The 24,627-nt window shown below is 30.5% G+C and overlaps 1 protein-coding gene across 5 annotated transcripts in view; it reads right to left on the minus strand.

Annotated features, from left to right (window-relative positions):
• Window positions 1–2,228: 2,228 nt before the first annotated feature.
• Window positions 2,229–24,627, minus strand: part of LOC131842529 (cytohesin-1) — a 52,780-nt gene continuing 30,381 nt past the window's right edge. For all 5 annotated transcript variants that reach the window (XM_059191095.1, XM_059191092.1, XM_059191090.1 and 2 more), the window contains 6 exons: window positions 12,123–12,321; window positions 10,196–10,457; window positions 7,708–7,826; window positions 6,952–7,063; window positions 5,805–5,935; window positions 2,229–4,896 (listed from right to left, as the gene is read on the minus strand). In XM_059191095.1, coding sequence (XP_059047078.1) covers window positions 4,758–4,896; window positions 5,805–5,935; window positions 6,952–7,063; window positions 7,708–7,826; window positions 10,196–10,457; window positions 12,123–12,321 — 962 coding nt within the window. In that variant the 3' untranslated portion in view covers window positions 2,229–4,757. The remainder of the gene's footprint in view (window positions 4,897–5,804; window positions 5,936–6,951; window positions 7,064–7,707; window positions 7,827–10,195; window positions 10,458–12,122; window positions 12,322–24,627) is intronic.

A 24,627-nucleotide genomic window follows, 5' to 3' on the forward strand; every position in this document is an offset into this window, starting at 1 on the left:
ACCGTAATGATTTTTCAGAGGGAACCACCTGGACATTGTGACCTGGCAGGACAAATTGCATGCAATGAGAACACTAATCCCCATTAGGTACTATCCACCCTCTCCACTACAGTAGTATATAAACCTAACCCAAAAATGGCCCAGTGACTTCGCATAGCCACAGTTACGATAATATGATAAAGATAACAGTAACCGAGCAAATTTAATGTGTATATAGCACATAAAATTCAAACATAACTTGGTGAAAAGTGAAGCGGAAAATATTTATGATTTTAGAAAGCATGAATATGTTGCCGATATAAATCGTTTTCACCATTATAGATCACTTCATTTGACCTGTGAAAGTGTTATTTGTACGTTAACTGGGATTTATGTAAAGACGTTTTACTTCAGTGACTAACTAGGTACTAGTTGTTTTGTATAATCAAAAAAAATTATAGATACGTAGATCATAAATTACTTATAATTATCATTAATCATTTTTATTAAATCCCCAATAATAAATAGAACTATAGATATATAATTTTTAAGGTATATATTTATCTACTTTATTGTAAATACTAACTTTTAAAATTATATAAAAATATATATCGGCAATTATCTCAAATGGTAGTCAGAAGCATTATCAATCGTTGACATCAACACTTGACATGCCCACATTTTGCTGAAAATATTTGAAAGAACATCGCGCCTCGCCGTCTCTCAGCTCAATTCTTGTTATGTTAGCGACGATTCCTTCATGGGAAAGTCAGACAAAAATGTAAATAGATACACTAAGTCTTTTTGCCATGTCGCCCAGATTTGGCCTCAAAACTTTTTTTAAATTTGAGATAGGGTATATCTATATTAACCAATACAGTACTAAAAAAATATGTAAGTTATTTCTCATCGTCATTACATAGTATAAAACAAAGTCGCTGTCGCTGTCTGTCCTTGCCTATGTATGCTTAAATCTTTAAAACTATGCAACGAATTTTGAAGTTTTGTTTTTAATAATTAGAGTGATTCAAGAGGAAGGTTTATATGTAATAATAACATGTACACCCGGGCGAAGACGGGGCTAGTAGCTAGTAAATTTTATATACGAGTATATCGGAATTTCTTGGGTATAGAGAGAATTTAATGACCTAATAAATATATTTACTTATATTTTTATCTGTTGCCTCAGTGGTCTAGCGGTTTAGCACGTGTTATTTCCGGTGATCACGGGTTCGATTCAAACAATTGTTTTCATAAGTATGATTGTATTCAAATGGATGTACTATATGTATGTATATTATGCATATATTTATAACTAAATACCGATACTACAAGCTCTGCTTAGCTTGGATTGAGATGGCACTGTGTGAATTATCCGATTTATTATTATTTCTATTACAGGGATTCGCCAAAACAAAGCGATAGATTGCATCAGATATCATAATTAAAATTCTAGTAGTAATGAAATATTTAGTAAACACTCAGATTGCACCAGATTTAATTATTTTAGAAATGCAATCGTCACTGTCCAAGATCGTTCAAGAAACAATAAACGGTATGAATGTTTCCTACCGTTGCATCGTGAACAATCGCTTCTAATATGCGCTGGAATAATTTCAGCGGCAATAATTTTTGCGCAATGGACACGTTTCACCGACGTCGGAAAGGGAAGCCGATCGCGTGTCACGCTTGGGCGAATGAAAAAACTTAGTAACAAAAATATATGAATCTATATAACTAGTTGTTTGATTTACATACACGCAATAGACTTGTACGTGCAATAATGCAAACGATAATTAACTAAATGGGTGTCACAGTATTATAATATCGGCTCCTTTACTCCGAGACACCGTTTTTGAGCAACTTCTAAATTAGTGGTCAAGTAGGCTGTATCTTCTGCTTTTTTAATGAATTAAAATTTCATCAAGATCTTACGAATAAATTTTGAGTATCTATAATAGCTAGTATTATTTCTAGATACACTGTAGTGGTAATTTTATTAGTAGACAAAAAAAACCTGTGTCCATCTTGAAATTTACAGCTAGCGGACAAAATGTACTCCAAAAAAGGCTGTGAAATTAATAGTGTTAGTGTTAGTGTTGTGCTGTAGTGTTAAAAACAGTTAGGTACATGTTTCAATGTATTTTGTTCGGTTTACTACAAATTTACTATACAAAACACATCCTTTTCCATCAACTATAGACAGTTCCACTTCATAATCAAATATCCTGTTTCAAAATAAAACAATGTTATAAATAAAGATATTTATGTATAATCATTTCTTACAAAATTATTTACAACACAATTATTATGCACAATAACCATTGTCATATAAAACATTACAATTGAGATAAATTAACATTTCTGAGGCGAATTTACAGCGTTTTACGTTACTTATCTACCACTAAAGTTAAACACTAATTACAGATCGATTTAGGCACCTTCATCAAATATCAACCACAACACGATAATTCGTTTAACACGCATTTTGATCATGTAAAAACTTTCAAATTTAATTAATATCAATAAATCCAAAAACCTTAGAAGACAATTTTAATCATTTTTAAATGAAACCACATTACGAAATAATAAGTTACATAATTAAGTGTTTGATAGTATGTATATAAATAAATAAACTTAATACATGTATAATATATGTAGAAAACAAGACATACACAATGAAAGGAATAGTACTACAAAATGAAGATATGAAAAATTATATTAATTGTAGATACAAAATAAATATGTAGGAATGTTACTTCGATACAACTCGCGTGCCTCATACTACTTACATAAAAATGATTTCATATAAAACAACACAGTAATTATCTCATACAGCCATATTTACAATCTGAGAAATAAGTAAAAGCGATGGCAAATGGGCAATATATCATAAATCTATGATAAAACTATACTATTTATACATTACTTTACATTATTCTGTATGTTACATTATATTTATCGTAAAATTAATACTTTCTTTGAATACAAATTCACTTAGGACCGCTGTCAACGAAAGCAGATGTGAAATTTTCCCTTTTCATGTCTGCTTTAGCGAAAGTGGAGTGCCGCTATCGCGCTAAAACTAAAGTCTTGCCAGGTCTGGAAACTTTGATTTACAATATTATTGTCGAGGCAATGAGAAGCATGATTGATGAACGTTGATATAAAAGCACATATGGCCGTGTCCGGCGAATAAAAAGACAATCGTAAAATTTTAAGGAAATTTAAAAATAATGTAACCATTGTTTGCTGAGTAAACAACTCAGATAAAAAATATTAATTACATCAAATATTCAAGTTTGTATAACAATTCAGTTAACCAAAAAGGATTGAAAACAGTAAAATTATCTAATTAATTAAAAACAGAATGTGCCTACATTATGAAGTAAATAAGAATGAAACTGTTTCAATATTTTTGTCGATTATAAACGAGTTAATATGTGCTTACGAAAATTATGAAAATATCTATAAAAGACAGGAATACAATTTTTGAGCTCTGTATATATCGCATGTATGGTTCTCATTTTATTCTCCGGTGACGTGAAAATACTTAGTATTCATAATAATATTTAAAATTATGTCGCAGTATACGCAAATAATACGATACACTGCATAATTTTTCAACTGAAGAAAACAAATGTATTAAAATGTACATCATAATGTTTTCAGTCTTACCATTTTATTTACATGGACAATATGGCGACAACCATGAAATGCCGACGATCATGATATATTAACGTATTGTATGATATGCAAATCGCAATATACAATATACTCTTGTCAGTCCATATCACGACTGTAAATATCACATGTTGTTGAAGTCCGACCACTAATAACTAACGACAAATCAATTGTATAAGTTGGACGTCTACATTTTCATATTGATGTTGATTTTTTATACTTAAATTGAACATTTGCAATATGCTTTTTGTTCAAATAAATGGTGTTTTCAACAAAAGGCCGTCTACAGCTAGAGCAATATTAAAATAATTCGTCGTTGTAAAAAATATTCATTGGCAAAAATTTTCCATGTAAAATTTTTTCTTTACATTTCAAACAAACATTTGCACAAGTGATATTAAATTGCATATTCTTAATTATACGCTTATTTTATGTACTAACTTGTGGTTACATATAGTAAGCACACAGTAGTATGAATAAGTGTAAAATATTATTGATTGGATGTAGTATAATAAAAAAATATATGTTTACAACAATACCAATATGCATTCTTCAACATTTCCATCTCAATATGACAAAATTGTAAACTATATCTTTGAATAAAATTTCAATCAATTCAAGAATTCATAGTACGAATTGAGTACGTATTTTATCAAATCAAATGAAGCAATACGCAAAATCTCTAATGAGGCCGGCTTTTAGAATCCATATACTTACAGCTTTAGTCAATATAGGCTTTATGATGGTACTGAAGCCTAACATGTATAATTATTCCACTAGTAATATTCACTTATCGCTTTACCTACCATTGAGATCATATCTTACACGGTAGTAGTATTTGCTTACATAAGACTTGTCCATAGCTTCTATTTTCACATAATTGTCCTAATAAAAAACTACATACGCACCAATGTGTCATAAAGAATTGTATTGTTGCTTACAATACATTGTGCCACATAAAAGGTCTTCGTGTACCTACAACGAAGGTTAGTTGTGTTGACACCAGAGGGCGCTTTGACACGAATAACAACAGTTCATAATATGTAGAAAAATCCTCTATTGCTTATATAATAATTTATCTGTATGTCTGGGGACTAGTGGGAGCTGGAGTGTACATTATGTTGTGCCTTCTTCTTTCGTTGTGCGAGCATATCATAAAAGGGGTTATGACTTATCGACCGACGGAGACACACGATCCATTCGTCTCGTTCTTCCGCTGTCGCTGCTGACATTCTGTATAAAAAGAAACAATAAACAGGTTTATATTGTTTTCTTATAACCACAATTTTTTAAATATCCCTATAAAAATTTGAGGTGACCAGCACGGCAATTAACTTTTCGTTTAAGAATAACGTTCGTTGTTTTTGTGTTTTACTACGCTATGGCATGATGATGCCAGTATATTATTTAAGTAGTATGTTAACTTCAAATAAATAAATAATGAAAACTACACACTAGTAATGTAAAGTACCATGATACAACAATACTTTAATAATTATAATATGATTAAGCCTAACATTTTACTAAATATAAGTATGTTAAGTATGTTTTAACCAAGGAAAGTGTATGTGTTAAATTAATTACTCATCGAAATCCGCCGTTTATGACTAATAAGTTATGGTAATAATAATAAACAAGGACAATTACACAGTGCTAGTCCCATGTTAAGCAGTACTTGTATTCCCGGTAGTAAACAAATGATAAAGATACTTAAATATGTATATATAATAGCAGACCAATACAAACAATCATACTCATGAATACAAGTGATTGTAAAATCGAACACGCCGCCATCGAAAGTAAGGTGGTGATACGCCACGTCCTCATTTTACATAAAATAAAAAAATAATAATAATAACCCAGGACAATTTGTACAGCGCCATCTAGTTCCAAGCTAAGCAGAGGTTGTGTAATAGACAACTGATACCATACTTATTTTATAAAGGGGAACCTAATATACATAGAAACAGACAGACCAATACAATCATAATCATGAATCATAATCACAAATGTTTGTACCGTGCGAGGTATCGCACCCGCAACCATCATAGGTAAGGCGGTAGTCTAAACCTCTAGACAACGTGTCCGTCCGAAACAGAGAGTAGGTCATGTAAAGAGTAGGTCACAAATCCGCTGCATACCTGTATACAGTATGTTTCCCTTCAACAACTTTCCCTTCCGAGTCCGTTTTGCACGCCTTGATGAGATCGGCGCCACCGCTCGCGTATAATTCCAAACAGTGCGGCCGTTGTCGATCACTCGCGGGACGAACCTGAAACGACATGCAACAATAACTTTAATGTCATCAATATTATTACGGGCAGTTTTATTAACATTTCAATCGGCTTATACATATATTAATGCGGTTTATGAGTATTTGGTTCACTGATCATCTGTATACATAAAGTAATAAATAGGCTGAAAACTAATTGAGTGTCGGACACATCAAATTGCAGCTGAAACAATTAAAGATAGAAACACGCCCTGAACACATTATTCTAAACCGCGTAACCGCAGATCCGTGTATACATGAATATATCGAACAATAGATATTCTTTCTTCGAATAGTTATAGTTGAGTCACGGAGGACAGAAAGCGTAATAATAAATAATAAGTAATTTTAATTATTTATATACTATATTTATATTTTTTATATCATTTAATTTGCCAGTAAAACAGTATTACATTGAATATAAATACAGCAATATAAATAAACATTTATAAATGTCCAGTTGTCCAGTTTTCATTCAGAAATGACAGAACTTAATAATATTATACAAGACAATAAAATCTATCAAATGTAGCTAAACTTTTTATGTACTAAATTTACTTATGTGAAATGTGAGAAATTTGTTACCTCTTGGCGCTTAAACTACTTAAATCTATGTCATGAAATTTAGAGTTCAGATAAATATCTGAACTCTAAATTTCAAATAAACTCTAAATAGAGTAGAAACGGACAGACTATTTTTTATCCAGTTCAATCTGTTACACGAACACAGTCGCCAATGATCCAACAAAATAAAAAGTACAGAATTTTGATGAGTGTAATGGGTATTTTTTTTTTAAATAAGATCCCTAGTCCAATCAAACGGGGATTGTAATTAGTATAGTAGTAGCATTAAGTAATTGTATATTCAACAGAAATGAATGACTAAAATCGATTTCATTTATAACTGCCTTGGAAGTATGTATTTTGCCGACAATTTGTATAAATGAATCGGTATGTGTACCGGATAGCGTGTCTTATTATAAAAATCTAACATAAAACGCTATGAAAATACTCACAGATATGTTTTCTAACGGAATGATGCCTCTAGGCTCTTTGTCTGTCGTGTATTCAAAGTAGTACAGACAGTTGTCATTTAATATGAACCACCTCCTCTTCCATGATTTATATCTGAAAATAATTAATTAATAATAAAAAATAATAATAATATAATAGCGATAATTGCTATTTTATATATACACAATCCCGTTTCTATGATGCTAGTCAAATTTAATTTAAATTCAGATAATGCAGAAAAATTACAGGATACGTAAAAACAGGTTCTAAGGAATGGTAACGCACCAAGGATACTGTCCAGTTAGTCAGACAGAAATAAATACACAACTTTGTCACAATAGCAACTTAACATGTACCTATATATTTTAGTTATCAACTAGCACCTCTATCCAAAACATCAGATACTTAAATAAAAAATAAATATTTTGCATTATTTAAATTAAATACCTTTATTAATATTATTTCCTTTTCTGTGGAATGTTCCCTACAAATTTTATGAATTTTTGTTTTAAATACATTACGATATTAAATTAGTTTTGAACATAAAAGGTATAATACTGATAAATCCTATCCTGTTACTAAATATATTATATAAACATTGTTTCTTGATATCAATGACGTATAATATTATTTTCAATTAATATATTTATTATGTATTCCCGCCAAAATATAATTATATGTCTATTATATTTTGGCGGAAATCCATAAATACACAACAATCATATCTCTAATAAGACAATATTAGATCAAAATATTACCTTCCTCCTTGTTTCCAAAGCCACCCCTCTTTGTCCGGATTGAAGAAGGTATGCATGAGATCGTTGCCGTCGTCCTCGGGTATTTTGAATGGCTCCGTCTTTATCGACTCGTATAAAGACTGAAAACAATACAAAATAATTATATTTTTATTTTATTAACACAGGAACTGCATCGCATAATATTCTTACATTTGTAAAAAAAAAACATAGTTATATTTAAAACTATATACATACGTGTAGCGGGTAATATGTAATTATTTTCCTTATAACATCATTATTACAAATACCTAATTACGATCTGCGTTTAATTCACGGAATTAAAATCACTTTTAATGTAAATATTGAAATGTTTTCAGTGACTAATACAAAAGTAAACCGACTATGATATTACAACGGTCGCGACTAACTGTGGAGTTCAAATAGATGTCATGGATTGCATGATAACTACGCACATACTGTTGACATTACAGATAAGAATACTTAATGATCACCGTTCAAGTTATTTCTGGTTGATAATATGATATTCAATGAGGACGATGCCGTACTATTTTTATTAGCACCTGTTTACTCGTTATAGAAATATGTATTGGTCATACGGTTATAACAAACGTAAAAATATGATCGTATACGATTTAGCAAGAGACGGGTCTTGGCGACCGCGTATTCAATCGAGTAGTATATATATACTCAGTGGCCTGTGAGTAGATATTTTTATGTATGAATGAATTAATGAATTAGTGTTTTTACAATTTACGGTAAATGTTTTACCGATATTTTTTTATATACAATGGACAAAACAATAATTCTCTAACAATCTAATATTTTGTATATATTCTCTATTGCACTCAGAAAATCCTATTAATATTATATACGCGAAAGTTCGTGAGTATGGATGGATGTTTATTACTCTTTCACGCAAAAACTACTTAACGGATTTTAATAAAACTTTACGGTAATATAGATTACACATACATATAAAAAATATAGGCTATAAATTCCACTCCCAACAAAGGTCGACTTATCAATAGAAGAGATCTCTTCCAGTCAACTCAAAATAGTGGCGTAGGTGGTAATGAGTACGTAAAAATTAGTGCAAAACATAAATACAATATCAAAATTGAATTAAAAATACTAATTACAAATAGTACAATAATCAAAATTATCAGGAGGAAACAAAATAGTAGGTCCTATGGATTACATAAAGTACATAGATACAACAAAATTTATTCCATTTTGATACACAATGCATTAGAGGTAAGTAAACAAAAAAATCCGCTAAGTTAAGAATTTCCTTTTGACAATTGGAAACAAACTTAATTCCCTATTACCTTCCCTATAAATATATCAAGGTGGCGCAATGTGGATAAAAGACAAAAAAATAGACTATCTACATTCCTTGCGTAAGTAGTTAAAATTCATAATTACTACTACATTTGTTATGTCCATCTATATTATCTATAGATATAGAACATAAAAGATGATGCATATCTTAAAGGGATTTTGAGTACATTTGTATCATGGCGGAGATCAATACCAATTTTAATAATACCACGTTGTTTGTGAAGTATTTATATAAAAAATATACTAACTTGCACAATGTATGAAGCCATGTAGAACCGAATGTTTAATTAATCAGTTCTACATGATTTATTTCATGCAGACCTCGTTACTGAATTAAAACTAAGTCAATAAATTATTTTGAGGTCATTCAAACATTATACAACAAAGGGAAGCCACGTAGTACGGACTGCAGCTTGTGTATTATAATATGTTATAAATAGTTCTTTCAATAATACAAATATTGATTTAACCAACATACCTACATAACGCAATGTAATAAATTGTAAAAACTAGCTTCTAGATTTGTATAATCTAGCAAGATTTTAATATTAAATAAAATCTTGCTAGTATGCAACTTTAATAATTGAATAAAGTAGATAGTATTACAAGGTTCGAGAAAAAGAAAAGAAATGTAATAAAAAGAATTTACCTATATATACACAAAAGTGTTCAGGTATATAGAAGACGGTTGTCACTTAATAACGTCAACTTGCTTTCCATGTCACTTAAATAAAAAATATATTGTTGTGCAACGTCAAAATATAAGAATTTTTCTATTGTTAAAATGGTCGAAAATATGTACTATTATTATGCATTCTGTATTTAAAAAAAGAAACATTTAAACACTATATAAGTGGGAGACAAGGAAAACTAATGTCATAAGGTTAAAAAATATTTGTAATTTTGGTATTTTTAATTTTTGAAGATACATAAATACTATATGTTAATGTAGTGGCTTATAAGCTTGATAACATTTGTAATAAAAACGAACGTAATTACGCATCCATTTACATTACTTTAAATAAGCAGACTATAGTTATTTATGCCTATTGTTCTTAAATACATGTACTTGATATATCTATGTCATATTATTATACAGATTTGTACTCTATACAATAAAGTTAAAATAGCACTAAGAGAAACTAACCAAGAGCAACTCCTGAGGTAGGTCTCCACCATTGTTGATCCCTCTATTCATGGCAACGAACTGTTCCGGGGAAGGTTTGTCTTTCACGCTGGGGTTATGTAACGACGTGTTCAACATGATTATGGCGAAACTAAGCACGTAACACGTATCCGCGTTAGTGAAAATATCCGGATTCAACTGGCAATACCGCTGCGCGAAACACTCCATCATCCTGTCGATTTTCTGTGCCTCGCCAGGCAAGCGGAAACTCCAAAGGAATTGTCTGTAATAGAAAATTGATAATTGTTTAATATTAACTCTTTGAACAAGATTAAATTAATAACAACGACTAACTTAATAAATATGATCGATAGACACTCTAGTTCTAATACTACTCCTAGGCGCGTTAAAACATGGTCCCAGAGATACTAAAACAAATCATTTATAACTACAGTATGTGGAATATATAGTAATAATTGATACACTCTGCATTAAATAGAATGACAATGTCATAGTAAATAAATTTATTAATCTATACCGTCGCGCGTCACTCATTAGCTTGTTTATCACTCATTACAAGTAATATAGAAAAAGTGACATCGCCAATAGATATTATGAACGATAACAATGGACATCTTTGGATATACTACTGACGTCAATGTTGGAAACAACTCGTGTGACCTTGTCACGATTAGAGTTTATTGACAAAATTCGTGTGTAAAATATTTGGCATAGTAAATATGACATTATTTACTATGCCAAATATGTGGCAAAATACTTTTACAGGCTTGAGACCATACGAACCGTAGAGTACTAAGATATTAATTTAATAAATAAATAATAGTAGCATATTACGATAAGAGAAAAAGTTCAAGGTTCATGAAATTGGTTCTCATTACATTACTTGGTAATATGCCAATGTAACTAAACAAAAAGGCTTAATATTTCTATGCTTACTTCAATTCAAGGTCACTTTTCTCATTTGTACTCCGCAAAAAGAGGTCTAGAGAGTTGACATTTACTTTAATAAGTACGTATACACACGATGCAATTTCATTCTCTTTGTACGCCTGAATTTTCCTTGTCCTAAATTTAAGCTAAGTAGGATAATATTGTATGAAACTGGAAGGAAGTCGAGTCGGTTCAAGTTTTTCCAGGATTAAAGTATGTATATTACTACTCGAATATTTTATTACTACCCAAAAAGATATTTAAATCTTTCGTGGTTAGAATACACACTTGACGGTGCGAAATCAAAAAATCACAATGCTTCCAAGTAAAGTAATTAAAATTTTATACAGTAGTTACAAAACGCGTTATTTACAATGAAAAGGTAACCAAAACAAATACAGTTGAAATTTCGCCAATCTCCTGTGCTAATAATATTCTACCTGGTCACGAACAACCTTTTCTTTTTGGAATGCTTATAAACATTTGATTTGGTTGTTAATTATTTACATATCTCAGTTTACATATCTCGCTTTACGTCCTTTTATCTGATCTAATGTTGACTGTTTGCCGACAAACATAATGTGCTATTTCTAAATTCTAAATTTATTTTTGCAGATTTATTGTATATGCGATAACTAAAATATACGTTTTTAGTCATATAGGAATATACAAAACGTATAATTATAACTAAGTTTAGATATATGAGTGTTCTCATAATAAGGTTTTGTTCCAGAAAATAAATCTTGTTTTAACCATTCACGCCAAAATGCAATATTGATTCTACGAAAGTAAATTGTATCGCTTGGAAAGAGTCCTAAAACCTGTTTTCAGAATCAATATTGCCTAACATACACCAATAAAATACTATGGCATTGACAACGTCCTACTTCTTGAAATAGATTGAAAAATTAGACTTGATAAGATGATAAAATATTCAAAGTGTTCCACCACTGTGTACTTATCATATGTTAATAGCAACTATTTTCTGATAACATACCTAAGTGCTTGCACTAGAATTAGGTCTGTGAAGTCGTGTAATTCTACGAAGGCTCTTAGCACTGCCTCGTTAAAGTCCGACCGTTCACCAAGGTAATCGCCAATGGCTGTCTTGCTCAGACCCTCGCCTTTATGTAGGAATTGTGCCACATCTTCCGGGGTCCTCTGAAGTAAGCCATTCTCGTATAGGTACTCGATACCTGAAAAGAAAATTGAATATATTATAAAGAATAATGAGCGCCACAACAGTATAACAAAGATACAAGTTTTTCGCGCTTCACCTTTCTCTTTGATCGTTCCTTAGAAAGTAGTTCCAATAAAAAAAGGGAAAAGGACGTGTTTCTATTCATAGAACTTCCTACCTAGTAACTGGTACAAATATTTACTGTGATAGTCAGAGCTAAGACAACATACCGAGACAACTCTCATTTCAATAAAAGAAAATTTAACATTACACAAAATAAAATTAGAAAATCCCAAGAAATTACAAAACACAACAAACAAACTGAACTTCTAAATATATATATTAAATATATTGTAAAATAAATAAATACATTTATACAGTCTCAATCTAAATGCCATATTTATAATGTTAGGTACATTGCGGAATATATAAATATATATCAAATTTTAATTTATTTATAATTTATCTTATTATTTACTTAAAATACGAATGCTACATGTATATTATTAATTAATAGTACTACACTACTGTAGGAAACATTTAGCGAGTCTGAATATAACAGAAATAAAACAAAGCAAGGGAAAATAATAGGTCACACATTCGTAATAGAAGAGAAGATAATATTTAAGATAATTCCAGCCAAACTTTATTATTTATTCTCCTCAACAAAAACATATCTTTGAGAAATTGTTCTTTAATATTGAATTAAAGCTCTTAATGAAATAACGTTAAAATTAATGTTATAAAGAGAGACAGAAAGATTGAGAGAGCGGACTCAGTTATCACGAAACTCATCACACCAATTTGAAAGTTCTTGTACTGTTATAAAAGAATATTATTAAAGTTAGGAAGCACTCTGATAAAACCGAAGCGGGCTTAGTTTTGTTTTTGTCAACCATCTATACCAAACATGTGGGGATATAAAAAAAATATAGATATAGTTCTAATATTAAAATTGCTAAATAATTTTTGCGTTTACAGTTGCACAGATACGACGTGTAAAATACCAGGACTTAATTAAGGGTCCGGAGCGGCCCTTATGTAGCTTAAAGAACTAAAATATAGACATTATAGACCGAGTGGAAAGACGCTTAAATAACTGTTCTGACTGGTATAATCCACGGAAAATTCATGGCATGAACTTGTCTTCGTCAGTAAGGTGTTTTTTGTTCTGTTTGTATGTCTATGTGAAAGTAAAACAGTACAACCAATATGTTACAGTTACACTATAGTAACCGATTTCTAGTTTCATATGAATAAATAAGACTAGACTCATAAAATAATAATGATATTGCACTTATTGTTGTATTAACATTATTCAAATAATTATAATCTTTATTGCATAGTATAAAAAAGTCGCCGCCGCTGTCTGTTCGCTTATAATTTAATACGTAACGGATTGCAATGCAATTTTCAGCAATAGAAAGAATTATTCTAGGGGAAGGCTTATATGTACGATACATGCGTACTATAGATTATAAATGTACCATAGCCATAAATTAAATATTATACTTGTATATGTATTTGTAACATTTGTACCCAATTATTCAAAATAATAGTATTATAACGATATTACCAATATTTAAATTATATACAATCTTTGAACTGGATTGAGAGTTTAATGGGTAGCACATGTCTACGATATTCAAACTGTTGCCAACATAATATATATTTACTGTTGTTATTTCCGCTGCAAATACAGAAATGAGATCCAATTCCTAGTTATCGGCTAATACATTAAATAAATAGTAATAAGTACATAAACAATTGATTATTTATTAATTAATTCAAAGTATCTATTATTTTTTTTTTTATTTTACTAAATAACTCATCTACATTAGTTGTATAATTACAAAGGAAATAAAATATTATTAGACCTAAAAATAACATATTGACACAAACATCTCGAAAGTTGATGTACATAGTATTAAATAACTCTGAGTTAAGAACTGAATCTACATATTTTATATGAATATTAGAACTGCATGAAATCCAGTAATGGACGACATTTTAGTAAACGCCCAAGTCAAAGACGTCAACTAAAAAAATTGAAACGTCAGCAGATAGTTTAAACACAGACAGACTAGGTGTGGGTAGAGAGTGCAAATAACGTCACAAACTCAACCCACGCCTCCATTTGACGTCTGAATGGGGGTTTGTATGCATGGATCGAAGGTTAGCTATGAATGCTCCTTGGGTTTGCGATCAATTCTCAGGTCAAAAATATTGAAATTTTGTTTATTTTGTTATGTTGTTAGTTTGTTATGTTATATTCATTACCAACTCGTTGATTATTAAAGAAGTAATAGAACAAATCAATTGTTATTGTAAAACATATAGAATATAACGTAAGAAATAAATATGCTGGAAATATATAGACATATACACCAATATATGTCTATGTAATAACAAGACTAATTAAAAAATAATACCCAAATTCATAACTTCGTGAGGCTTTCATCGTCAGTCTTACGTCAGACCCAGTGTAAAAATGACCTAATTAACCTTGGATTACAACAGAGAATATTTAACATTACTTCCCTAAAATTTTAAAATAAGTAATAATATTTCTATAACCTAATTTTTACGATTAACATTAATTAAACAACTTAAGAGGTAAACCACGTTAAAATATGTTGAAGTACTTATACGTAGTTACTACCGTATATTTTAAACATTTTATTAATGTGATAATTATCAACTTTTCTGATATATAAAAATCTTTTGAAATGCAGACGTATACGGATGTCTGTGTGTGTACATAAACTTTGTGTTTCATTCATTTATCTGGTAAGTATCGGTATTCGCGGAAGGATACGGTTCATACCGCTTGACTGATCAAACACAACTAACACTTCGTCATTTTGTGGCAACATCAGATCCAGTTTATGAGATTACTAAACTACCGGTATGTACATAATCATAAATAAATATAAAAAATATATATCTATTAGATAAAAAAATAAGCTTGCTATACTTTTTGAATACATTACCGGTTGTTGCTTGTATAACAATTAATTTCATCATATTCAACTTTCATGTAATATCACTCACACAAATATCCTTTTAAGATGCTATCTAGACACGCGGCAGCGTGTCAAGCCGAGTTTCAAGTAAACTGGCTTGCAGCACCGTGTGTATATTTACACGAACCATTTGGAGCCACTTTTGACCCCCTCATAACTCAAAAACTCTTTCACACAAACCTGTCAAATTTGGTTCATATATTGAGACTTGCGAGATAAATATGTGTTCCAAATTTCATAAACATATCTCAAACGGTTATTTAGATATTAATGTCCAAAAATCGTCATTTTTATCACTGATCAACTATAGATCAAAATTATAACCCACTTCCAGATGACCTAGGAAGTTCAAATTTGGTATGCAGATAGGTAATTAGGTGAATATAAAGGAAAAAATCTGAAACTGGTAAATTGTTATCATTTTACTACAATTTTTCACTTTAATTGATTCTATTTCAACTTATACTGGACGAATACTAAAATTCTATGAAAACGTCGATAGCCACCAATTGACATTGATCCATGTCGAAAAATCTCATCTTGTACTGGACCGAAAGTAATATTGTATGAAAACGTCGATCATTACCAATTTACGTTGACCCCTTCACATCAGTGTCGATAACTAGCAAACTTCAAATATTGCATTGAGCGGTAAACACTAGTTGCTATAATTTAGATTCTGTCTAAAATATACTCGTACTTATAACTAAGAGTATAGTCGAATTTCGTATTTATTATGTTATTAACTAAGATTTGGTATTAATTATTGTTTCAATATTTAGCGCACATCGATAGTGTAAAATCATTATTTTTATAAATAATTATTAAATAAAAGGCAATTCGGAATAGGGCGCCGCGGTGGCGCCGTGTGGGAGCGGTGCGATAAAACTCAATGTTTTGTTTCTGGATATCTAACCTATAAGGTTGCGATTTATGCTACGAAATTTATAGCTTTCTTAAATTATACTTATATATTTGTGATTATATTATTATTACATTATTTTAGTAAATACGTATGGTATAGACAACAGTTTAAACCAAAAATTAATAACAATTTTAGTATAGTTATAAGTAGGAATGTACAGTTAACTCGAGAATGAGAACTTATTGGTAACAAATTGTTTTCTTGAGAATTCAATAGATAACAGTCAATTTGTTACATAATCGTCTTTACGAACTATAACGTGTCAATACGAAGTTTCAGATATTAAATAATGTATATGTTGATAGAGAACAATTCCGTATTTGCTTAACATATGCTATTACTATCCACAAATCACAAGGCCTTAGTTTTAGCAGTCCTCTTCTCAACATAGCCTCCTCTATATTTAATAAAGGGCAGGTTTACGTTGGACTCTCCAGAGTTAAAACCTTAGATGGAGTACGTCTTAACAATTTAGATCCAAGTCACGAGAGCTCTATTGTAGAGTATAACCATCTGTGGACGTTATACCGCCCCGATTTGCCCAAAAATTCCTGATACTGAATTGGCATTGCACTTGAACATTTAAAAGTTACAAGAAAATATAGAAAATAACAAAAAAAAAGACAACTATACCCCGTAAATATACGAAAATACAGTAATTTATCAAAAATAATTTGGTATTAATTTAGTTATAAATAAGTACCTCGTATAATTTATGTACAAAAAGTAATGATATCCCATCAAAAACATAAATGTGAAATGATAGCCGAGTTTAATATTATGATATATGGCTTGATTGTTGACTTCTACGACAAAAGAGATGAGATCTAAATGGGTGCCAAGTTCAATGGTCTGTCCTGAAATGTATTTATAACAATATAAAATATCATTTCTTCTTATAACTTAGGATAATATACTGTAGCCTAAGGTCTAACTTGGCTAGTTTTCATATACGAAATATACTGTAGCCTTCGCAAGTTCTAAACATGTTACTTGTCGGTTCCTATTTTAATATTAATAGTAACTAGCAATCGAAAGTAATAATTGGTATATGAGAACTGGCCAAGTTAGACCTTAGGCTACAGTATATTATCCTAAGTTATAAGAAGAAATGATATTTTATATTGTTATAAATACATTTCAGGACAGACCATTGAACTTGGCACCCATTTAGATCTCATCTCTTTTGTCGTAGAAGTCAACAATCAAGCCATATATCATAATATTAAACTCGGCTATCATTTCACATTTATGTTTTTGATGGGATTTATGTAGAACAGATTTCATCGTTTCAATCTTTACTTAATCTAATGGCTACAGAAATAGAATTATAAACATTTGTAACAACTCTGCATCATTTGTAACACAGTCGTTTAATGTTCAAATGTTTTACGTTAGCTTATGACAGTAGACATAAATAACACCGAAATTAATGCTATCACAACACAAATCTCAAAGACTACGATACAAAACATGCCTATTTATAACAATATGGACGAAATTTCAGTCAAAAGTTACTTAATATGTAAATCATTTAATAATAATGTAAATCATGCAAACCACTTTCCGATACCATATATTCTCCGTTACTATATAGTCTTGATATACTCGTACGATAAAAACATTAAAATATGAATTTAAAGCAAAATAAGTAGGTAGAACGTACAACGTTTTTGAATAAAAAGGATAATAGTAGTTTTTGGCTTTATATAATTAGTCGATAAAACCCTCTATCTGTTAAACTCAAATAGAAATCTTATTATAATTTATGCAAATCGGTATTTTTAGACCTCTACGTTTGTAGAAAAAATCAAAGAGATTGCTCAAGTTATTTTATTAACGACATCTATTGAGTTACTGCATAGGCGGATTTTATGCCGCAATACAAAAATTCGACACACTATTTCCAGCAGTTCCGCCCACGTTCGTTCTGGGCATTAATTTACAACAACCTTTACGTATATTTGACCTCAACATTCGTTACAAACTGTATCCATCTATATATTTAAGAGCATGATAGAATCATCGACATATAACTACAATATATTTATTTAATATTATAAAAGCGAAAACTTGAGGGGGTAGAATAGATGAATATTTTCTACTTTTTAAAGTAAACATCAGGTTTCAAACTACAGGACGCGTTACGAATAAAATTTGTCACACAGTCCATATTTTACAATAACTCATATACTTTTTATAGAGGATCCGTTTCCTCCCAAGGTACAAACAATTTTTATTCATGTTGATGTGTTTAGGTTTTGGTTATTGGTTAGGGTGTTTTCTAAATTATGCATACTGTATGTATATCTAATGACAAAAAACATGTATTTTTTTTTCTATCATCTGTGTATCTATAATACGCGCACTGCTTAGTTTGGGTAGTATATTTGTTCATTGTATTAGATGTCATTGCGTACCCTGTGTTTAAAAGTTGTTGTAAAATTGACATTAAAACATACATTCCAATAAGAGACTTACTACATAAATACCACTGTCACAACTATTTCTACCAGCGAGCAACTGCTTAATAAGATATGCTATGATTTGAGGCATGCGGCATAATACTATGAAATTACGAGGTAAGGAATCAAAACGTTGGAGCCGTTCACGTCTATATAAAGATTTGTTTCGGAATATTAATGTAATGTGTTTGTAAGAAGTTTTAGCGCGATTTTTAAAACAACTTAATATATATAAGAAATATTACATACATTACATATGTATGTACATAGAACGACCCCTTCCGACTGCGACCAGATTGAATAAAACTTATTACTATATATAAATAATATCATTTATAAATAAGTTCCGGAATGATCTGGAGATTACACTCCACACATATACGAATAAAATACAAATAATTAAAAATACGCTCTATAAATAAAAGTTGAAGATAGTACATGCGGAAAAATATTGCGGTATTAGCAATGTGGATTAACCCGAAACCTGTATATCAAAATACATTTTGCAACGTCATTATCCTTGAATACTCGTACTATTGAAGAGCCGTAATTTATCTTTCTCAAGGACGAGACAAAGACAGCATGAAAAACGTAAATCCTGGTGTCTGCTGGCGATAATGCAATGAACAAAGTTTAGATATTTTGTATTTCGGACGTATAAAAGTAAGAATCGTGCTTAGTAAATGAAGTTTAACGTCACCGAGAATAATAATCTTGTTAGCGCCCAGCGGTGTCCGCTCTACTAGCGTCACGTCGCCGCGTCGTCGTGCCAATTGACACAGGCTTTACGTAGATTGTCAACAACCTTGATGCAACTTGATTAATGATGACTCCAGATAAACTACTCTTTATACTTAGTCGTGGCTTATTAGCTTTTCTTTAATCAATTTAAAAAAATATATAGGTACGAAGTACAAATTGTTTGTGTCTCTGCAATTTATGGCTTAAATTAGCTTTTTATAACTTATTTAATTACTTAAATTTTATTAATAAATATAAATAAAATTGAAGTAATTTTTAATATACAAAATACAACCCTTAATGTGTATTTTGTATATTAAAAATTAAAAACAACAGACATAAAAAAGGAGAGATATCACACAATGCGATTTTTTATGATTTTTAAAAGCTATTTCAGAATGAAGATTTGAACTGCACGGATAAAAGTTGTTTTAAGTTTATGGTTATTCTGAAATAAAATTGTGATTATGCTTACGTACGCAATTCAAAATCACTGTCATATCTCACTCTATAATTTTTTAAACTCGTTTAGAATAAAGCATATTTCACCGTAGCTACGATCATGAAATCTGACATGTAAAGCCTCTAGTATAATTTTCTAAGCTAAATGTAGACACACCTATAAAGCCTCGGTATTAACAGAGTTACAAAAACATTTATTACATAATAAGCTGTAATTGCTTTCACGCAAGAGATACAGGTAAAAAAAATATACTACATTATGCTAATCAAGTTATCTTCTATCATCGTTAAACTATGTCTGCTGCTAAATAGACACATTATATATGCATGCAAACAGATTTCCAACGTCATTAAACCAATGTTTAACGTATTAAATTCGCTAATACCTGTGCTTATACTACATTGTGTACCCATTCGAAATCTTTTAAGATAAGATACGTGCTTTATCTACAGTTTGAAGAAACTTTGAAAAAGATAGAGATTTTTAATTCAGTAACTAAATATAAAGACTTCTAAATTAATATGATAATTTTTAGATGCAAGCTTATAAGAATAATTATATACATACTAAGATATATCACATACATTTCAGGATCTAAACTCTATATTGGTCTAAGTAGAATTCAAATGCTAATATTAACATTCTACAGTAACACAAACGTATGGCATTGCTAATAAATTTTACGATAGTCGCAAGGTCTACGTTCGTAAGCTTCATCGTATGAACTATGTCACACAAATATTTGCACATATTTATTATATCGTAATAATTATGTTATTATCTAGAAAAAATATCCGTCTGGTCTCGATATAAAACATTAATATTAAGTATATCTGCGGAAAAGAAGGAAATTAGCCCATTTGGGATGTTATAATTACAACTGTACTGTGTGTAAATGTACTGAATACAGTATGATCCCGACCAGTATTATTATTTACAACATGTAGCAATAATAACAAACTGCAAGACGGTACTGAAATTTTTAACAACCTACATACTGCTGGTTATCAACGTCATCATCACTCTACGGTAATATACCTCTACTTTACCCTACTCCCGAGTACATATTGTTGACATAGACTCGTTTAGAAGCGTTTGAATATTTTTTTACTGCTCTGTTGCTGAATTCGCATCGTCAGAGGTTATTCGTATGCGCTAAGGAAATTATACATACAACGCATACGCACTAAGAGCGAAAATAATCCCCTTGACTATACTAATATTCTGTACCGATTTTGAAATTTCTTTTAGTTGGATAGCCTTTTTATAGAGCAGGAAAGCCTACAAACATCATGCTATAAGTAATAGGAGCAGAGGTGCAATGAATAATGTTTCAGAAAGGGGGAAAATGTGGTGCAAAGGAAGTAGCGCGGATCATTTAGTTTACAAATAAGCTTGCGGATGATTTTTTTATTATAGATGTTTGAAGAATAAAACACGTAAAATGATTAATCATCCCGCTCTTAAAGAAGAAACAATGGAAACACAAAAAATAATCGATTTCTAATATAAGAAGTCCAAATTATTCTTAATTAGACTGTTTTTAAGATTACCATTCCGAATACGATTAACTAATGCCAAACTCTTTAGTATTCTAGGTAATCATTTAGTGATGTGTCACTCATATTGATATTCAATTGTTTGCTTGTCTCATTACTAGTTTTCTCATCAAGATTTGAATGGCATAATGTCAGCGAATGAAGTCATCGACATAATCGTGTAATATATAAATGGTGTAAACATTCCAAAGACGGACAGCACAAACTTGTCACTCGATTTCCTTATAAATTATTTCTCAATACAATTGCACAACAGCTAATTAACCAGCTGAGTGGATAAATAATTACCTGCAGTTGTTGAATATATAGCACGAAGTGGAAAGTTATTGACTATCCCTGACTAGACTCCTGACACACTGAACTGCTATCAATGCAGAGCCTGCTGATTGTAGAATACCGAAATTATAATACTGATTTATTTTTTGACACGAACTATGCCACGGATTTACTTGAATTACAAAGTGTGCTCAGCGTTAAACTAGGATACGATCTATATCTGTACTGGATTTTATTTACAAACCGCAATGTCATTTATGCGTTATTTAAATAACCACTATCTTCTAGAATTACTACAGGTAATTTTCCCAAGGATCCCAGTGGAACTACTTGTATCTAGAATCCACGAGATTATATTCATAATAAGATGAAGAGCTAACAAAGGACACATTGGCCTCTAACAAACAATCCAGTAGTCAACACATTTCGAAATAGTGATAGCAAAAAAAAATATCCCTACGCCTTTAAGGTCAACGTTATATGTCAAAGATTTTAATATTTCCAACCAAATAGTATATACTAATAGACAGTGAAATAATGAGAGAAGACAGTGAAATAATGAAGAAAGAAATGAGAGATTAAAGTATCAAATACCGTCTCTGTTAAACGGAAACCGCAAATTCTTGCGTACTTGAAGGTAAGCAATGTTAATATCACACTAAAAAACAACTACTAGTCGGTAAAAAACACTTGAATTGTTTGCAGTAAAAGTTTTGCAATTTCAATACTTGTAACAATTTCTATAAATATTTGTAGATACTTGTATACAAAACAAACTATAGAAATCCTCTACACATTCTTACTAATACATACATAATACAGAGGATTTTATATACATTGAATATAAGCTTAAACACTACCTTAGTCTGAAATGTGGCAGTAATGAAATAAAAACGGCTACGATCATCATCATTAACTATAAGTCTAAACTATAAGCCAAATAAATGTACATTAGTTATATACCATCATATTTACACACAGTTCCCAGACATATATATAAAATAATATAACTTTACTGTGAAAATAAGGAAGTGAAGAAGAGGAGTGAAATACATAATTTTATGAATTCTACGTTGTAGTCATAGCGACTAAATAAAGGAAGGTAACAAACGTTTTAGCTAATTCTTGAATATAATTAAACTTAACCTAAATCCATCGGATTTAGTAGCCCGAGGAAACAAAATTCACTGCTATTATTATCTGTTCTGTGCAGACGACTAGAGAATTAAAATACTATTTTTATTTAGATACATGAAGAAATCGTATCGTATCTGTCTAAATAAAATAAATAAATCTAAATAACGTCTTTATTGCTTTCGATAGTAGGTACCAAATTAGCTACCGAGGTTGTGAGTAATACCAGCTGTAGGTAATTCCAATAATCAATAATTCTACTGCATGTTGATTATATTTTTTTAACAATAATCTTTAAAGTTGTAAAATCAGCTGCTAATATTTGTAATTTTACAATATGTTATACTAGGTACAAAAGAATGTCATTTTAAGCAAGTTAAAGAAACATTAAGCTTTACATATTTTAACTCAAATTTACTTCATATTTGAAGTATTTTATTAGTAGTTTTGTAACACTACAGACATACGTGAAATTAAAGACATATTTTTATTAAAAACCTAAGGGCCTATTATTACAATCCTACAATCATGTTACATCTGCACGTCAAATATCCGTCATTACACGTGTACCCTACGTTCTTCAGCCGACGAACAGATACAAAATTAGAAAATCCATTTACCAGATTGGACTTGCATTTTTTTTAATGTCAGTTACTTAGTAAATACAGGTGTTTGTTATTTTCTGCATCCAAAATCAGAAGCAAATCATTGTCGGTGGTTTTTAATGCCACCAATGATGAAGAATTAATGTAATTATTTCGCTGAGTATAATTCATGGGATTCCACTAAATGTCCGATGGACAGGTGTAATATAAAATAACAGGAATAGAACAATTTCCCGTGAATGTCGCCGCGAGTCGCGACCGTTCCGTGGGAACGCTACACCTGCCTCTCATAAGATCATTCCAGTTATATTGTAAGACGTCATTACATATACTTTTTGTCACTGCAAATATCTACTCTCTGGCGTGTTATTGTAAAATTATAATGTGTCACTTAATCAAATAAAAATAATTAGAATTCAATTGTATAGATGAATCATTGAACTGGTTTCTAGTATTAATAGTATAATTAATTTGTAGTATCAATATAACACGTATTTACTAATTGTTTCTTCTCTACAGAAGAAACAATTAGTACTAAACGTGTTAAATTGAGGTAAACTATGTTTTTTAGCATTATTTTTTACACTATATTCAGGTATCATACAGACAATTAAAATGTAACGGCTAACTTTGCACTTATTTTTGAAACTTAGGCCTGCCACTAAATAAATTAGTTACTTTATATAACTCTGAGTATTAATAGACAAGTTGATTGATAGATATGAATAGGTAGATAATGTGTCTGTCTACGCACACCATCATCCAGAAACTACTGGACGGATGATTGACAATATGGAGAAACTTTAAATGCGTCTAAAATAGAAGCTTTTTAGAATGACTTTATCTTAGGAGTTACCTATACAAAAATGTACATATCATTTAAGATCCACGTCTCTAATACCGGTGTGGGTTAACTTTATAGTTTTTTTTTTTTCTAATATCTATTTAAGGAGACGTATTAGTATACGGTAATAATCTTAATATAAGCACTATTGACAGTAGTATTTTTTAATAGTACCGCTCCAGACTCATTACAAAAAAATGAACTAGAAACTTGTTGCTTTTATAAAAAAAATGTTAGGAATTTTCTGTATTGTTTTTCTCTTCCTGTTATCTCGTTTACTACAC

Source organism: Achroia grisella, unplaced genomic scaffold (assembly GCF_030625045.1).
Source record: "Achroia grisella isolate CSIRO2021 unplaced genomic scaffold, CSIRO_AGI_Agris_v1 utg241, whole genome shotgun sequence".
NCBI lineage: Eukaryota > Metazoa > Arthropoda > Insecta > Lepidoptera > Pyralidae > Achroia > Achroia grisella.